This window comes from Penaeus monodon, chromosome 10 (assembly GCF_015228065.2).
Source record: "Penaeus monodon isolate SGIC_2016 chromosome 10, NSTDA_Pmon_1, whole genome shotgun sequence".
Taxonomy (NCBI): domain Eukaryota; kingdom Metazoa; phylum Arthropoda; class Malacostraca; order Decapoda; family Penaeidae; genus Penaeus; species Penaeus monodon.
Genome location: NC_051395.1, coordinates 9224602 through 9229601, shown reverse-complemented (window position 1 = coordinate 9229601; position 5000 = coordinate 9224602). Strand labels below are relative to the sequence as shown.

At 37.7% G+C, this 5000-nt stretch overlaps 1 protein-coding gene across 1 annotated transcript in view; it reads right to left on the bottom strand.

Annotated features, from left to right (window-relative positions):
• The window catches only part of LOC119577511 (protein amalgam-like), a 13433-nt gene that overhangs the window by 1042 nt on the left and 7391 nt on the right, over nucleotides 1-5000 (bottom strand). Inside the window, exons 6-8 of the mRNA XM_037925106.1 lie at nucleotides 4336-4478; nucleotides 3876-4086; nucleotides 1-980 (exon numbers count right to left, since the gene is read on the bottom strand). The exon at nucleotides 1-980 is cut by the window's left edge and continues 1042 nt beyond it. Coding sequence (XP_037781034.1) covers nucleotides 886-980; nucleotides 3876-4086; nucleotides 4336-4478 — 449 coding nt within the window. The 3' untranslated portion in view covers nucleotides 1-885. The remainder of the gene's footprint in view (nucleotides 981-3875; nucleotides 4087-4335; nucleotides 4479-5000) is intronic.

Below are 5000 nucleotides of genomic sequence, written 5' to 3'. Positions count from 1 at the left end.
TGGTATCTTGATTGAAAACCCATCAGGTTTAAATTCGCCATGCCTCTTACTTACAAAGAAAAAAATGCATAACTACTATTTTAACCTGGGATACAACCCTAATACTTAGTCACTATATGTCAGGCTTACGCAGACATGATAAAACTTAAGAAGTTCATGAACACCTACACCTTTCCACAGGTCCCAATGTAACCACACACTAAAGCCGTTGTTTAATACCTGCGCATACGTGGCCTCTGCAACGCTTTGGTATAGCTGTGGTGACTGTTCTTAGTACATATGCACATAATGATCTGCTTATATTCATACACTGTAGGTTTCCAGGTTTGTATAAAGGCAGCAAAACTGTGTAGTTTGCTGCTTTTGAGTCACGTCACAGCTATACATAACTCCTGTACTATAATTCCGTACGAACATGTAGACCAATTTCTGAAGTAAAATCAAGTCATTTTGTATATTTCATTTTATCTGTACTTGAGAAATCGATCCCTACTACCTGAACGCACGAACCGCCTTTTCACGTAAGGCTTTGACTGGATGTAAGAAAAACGACTGATAAGGTTCTCTCTGTACTTTCTCGTCTATCATCACTACAGCTGATTCTCTCAAGACCATAAAAGGCCGAAGAGTGCAGCCTGTGTGGCCGTGAGCGAGGGCCCACTTGGGCCATGACGCGATAGAGACTGGAAGATGGACACTCACTGGGCTCCAAGAAACATCTCTTCGACGTCACACAGAACTATCCCTTTCGTTTCGGAGGAGCAAACGAAAAATAATATGACTTGAAAAATAGAAGAAAAAAAATTGTTATACATCTTTTACACGGACATTTTCTTTTGACAGCTTCTTGGCATGGGGACGCAGATCCTCCTCTGGTCGAAGTCCTTATATGCTGAAAACGGCGAAGGTCAGGAGAAGCGCCGCGAGAGGGAGTCCTGCTTGGCGAAGGGCGCCGCTGGTGGCCTGCAGCACCGCCATGGCTGCAGGAAGAATCAGAAACGAAATTTAAAAACATTTCAAAGACAATATCGGTTTACATTATATTAATTAGGAACTTTGGAATTGGCTTTTTCCACAACATAGTATTATTTAACTATTTTGCCACTCAAAATAACGAGCTTAATAATCTGTTTTACATTCATCCATATTATTTGATATACAGGTGTATTCAAAAGATCCCTGTTTAGCTAAAAATAATCTTATAAAGAATAATACCGTATCATTACTAGAAAAAAATGCAAGCGATTGGCATAGCTTCATTAGGCTTCAACGTTAATTATTGATGCAATACTAGTCATAAAACACGACTATCTTGACAACAGCAAAATTACAACACCCTTGCTGACCCTGTCAAATGATCTATCAACGTTATGAACTAACACTAATGGATAGTGCCACCAGCCCGCTGCTTGCAAAGGTCCTTACCGTTGTCTCACTGCCTATTTGTAAAACGTCACAAAACACCAAACCTATCAATTCCCTGTCAAGCCTTCATTGCTCTTTTAATTATTACTACTGTCTCTGTTCCCCGTTCTAAAAAAAAAAAAAAAGAGGGAAAGGTCGTATTCACAACATCCTTTGCCTTTGCAATTTGGTCTGATTCTATTTAACAAATCTTGACCTCTTCCTCTCCCTTCCCCTCCTCCCTTTTCCTCCAGCCTCTCCCTCCACAAACGTCTACTTGAAGTGCAATTTTCCATCTACTTGAAGTGCAATTTTCCATCCGTATAAAAGGAGATGCAAATAGCTGGGTTCACTTCACTCAGCTCAGTTGCAAGTTACGAGGAACTCCGCAATGTGCAGCATTTAACTGTATTAATGTCAGAGAGGGTTCATTTATCACGGGGGTTAGTATAACTTCAGAGACACTAAGCTTGATGACTGTAGATTATACTGAGAGAGAGACGTGGGGGGTTCGAAAGCGAGTGAGTGAGTGAGTGAGTGAGTGAGTGAGTGAAAGAGAGAGAGAGAGAGAGAGAAGAGAGAGAGAGAGAGAGAGAGAGAGAAGAGAGAGAGAGAGGAGAGAGCGAGAGAGCGAGAGGGAGAGGGGTGTGTGTGAAGAGAAAGTGTGTGTGCGTGTATGTGTGTGTGTGTGTGTGTGTGTGTGTGTGTGTGTGTGTGTGTGTGTGTGTGTGTTGTGTGTGTGTGTGTGTGAGAGAATGAGTGAATGAGTGAGTGGGTGAGTGGTTGAGTGGTGTGGTTGGTTGGGTGGATGGGTGAATGAGTGGGTGAGCGGTTGGTGAGCGAGTGAGTGGGTGAGTGAGTGAATGAGTGAGTGAGTAGGTGGGTGGGTTTTTGGATGGGTGAGTGAGAGAGTGAGTGAGTGAGTGAGTGAGTGGGCGGGTAAGTGAGTGAGCGAGTGGATGAGTTAGCGGTTGAATGAGTGGGTGAGTTAGCGGTTTGAGTGAGTGAGTGCGTGAGAGAGAGAGAGAGAGAGAGAGAGAGAGAGAGAGAGAGAGAGAGAGAGAGAGAGAGAGAGAGAGAGAGAGAGAGACTTTGGTGCAAATTGTAATAAAATGAATGTTAATGTTACTGTTATCCCTATCATTGTCATTAGTATTTTTATTGTTATTATCACAATTATCATCATTGCCATCATTATTGTTTTTTTTTATGGCTGTTACCATCATTCTTATTATTATAATTATTATAATTTTTCCATTATTATTGTTAATATTATCATTGCTATTATTATTATTATTATTTTCATTGTTATTATTACTATTATATCATTATTATTATTATAATTATTGTTACTATTATTATTATGATTATCATTACATTATTATTTTCATTATTATTTTGGTAATGATGATTGTCATTACTATTAATATTAAGATAATTATTGATATTATTGTAAATATTATTATTAATATGATTTTTATATAATCATCATTATCAATGCATGTTGTTATTGTGATTATTATTATTATCATTATTATTATTATTGTTGTTGTTGTTGTTGTTGTTATTGTTACTATTACTGTTATTATTACCATTGTCATTGCATCATTGTTGTTATCATTATTGTTATTACCATTATCATAACTGTTATCATATTATTTTTATTTCTATATTGTTGTGATTGTTCTTGTTGTTATCATTAATAATATGTTGTTAATATCATTAGTATGATTACCATCAGCGTTATAAAAAAAAATCATTATCAACTTTATTATTATTGTTTGTTATCATCATGATTGGTAGCGTTGTTACAATTTTGTTATCATTATTTTGTTTATCATCATCTATAGTTATCATAATCAGTATCATTACCATTATTATCATTATCCTTATTACTTTCATCATTATTATCATCATCATCATTGTTATATCCATGATCATCAGAGAAAAGTGCGAAAGAGGAGATAGATGGATATGGATATATATATGTATATATATATATATATATATATATATATATATATATATATATATATATATATATAGAGAGAGAGAGAGAGAGAGAGAGAGAGAGAGAGAGAGAAAGGAGAGAGAGAGAGAGAGGCTGACATATATACACTTTCATGTTTATTTGTATAAGTTATTATGATTATTAACGGATATGTGTGACCAATGCTTTCTTATGCAGCAGACCTTTCCAAATAGTAGTATCTTGCTATGCGCAGTTGTACAGTTGTATTTTATCATTGCAATTTTTCAAAGTAGAGTAGTTTTATAGAGCAAAGTGCATGTACTATCATACATGCATCAATGCATGCATACATACATGGGAACACTGACACACACACACACACACACACACACACACACACACACACACACACACACACACACACACACACACACACACACACACACACACAAACCACAAAATAATCACAACAGAAAGGCAAGAAAACACTTACATTTACCTTTCTTGGTGGAAAAGTTGAAGTTCGGGGACTCGGCCGACCAACCATACTTATTTCTCACCCTCACGACGGCCACGTAGTCGGTCGCGATCTCCAGATTCTTGAGGGTGAAGGCCATCGTGTGTAGGTTGTCCATATTCCTTTCCTCGGATTCCAGTGAGTGCGTGACGCTCTGCCAGTCACCCCCGCGAAGCACCACCGTCTGGTTCTCCTGCAGACACAAACGGCCGAAGAGATCTTTAGTATCGTTTGCATTGCTGTTGTTTGTATCAGCATTTAGACAGATACATGTTTACATCCATAGTATTTGTGTTGATACAAACTCGTTCACATCTCCAGTATCTCTATACATACTTGTTCACATCTACTTCTATCAGTTCAGATCCATGAAGAATAAAAATAGAAATACAAATAAACACACAGTTAAATCTATTCATAAATAGATAAACAGGCAACTTACATGCCATCCACCCATGTGATTCTTGCGGTATTTGATCATGAACTCCGTCACAGGGTAGTAACTCTCGGCTTCCCAGGTAAGTGTATACATGTCGCTTTCTCCACCATTCGGGCTGCTGGTGATGTGGGGGGTGTTGGGGAGGGCTGCGGGTGGAGAAGGGAGGGGGGAGAGGGTGATTATTGAGTTGAATAGTTGAAGGATCAATGAATAAGTTGCAAGGTGGAGCAGGGTGGTTGAATAATGGGTTTTTCGTTTGAACAGTTGAAGAATTAATGAATCAGGGAGTGAAATTTTGACTGGTTGAAGGAGTTGAATGGTTAATGACTTGAAACGATTAATTAGTAGTTGAAAGAGTTAATGAGTTAATTAGTTACATGGTTGAGGAGGCGGACGAGTTGAATAGTTATAGGATTAGTAAATTAGAAAGTTATTTGCAAGACTTGGTGAGTTATGTCGCCAAATGCTTAAAAGAAATTGATGAATTAAGGAGATGGATAGGTAAAGTGAGTTAATTAGTTGCATAGTTGAAGGGATTACTGAATTGGGCAGATAAAGATATTAATCAGGCGAACTAGTAAGTTGAAGAGCTAATAGAACAGGGAATTAAATAGTTAGAGATCTAAATGAATTGACTAAATGAAGGAATCAAGAAGACTTGATAGTTT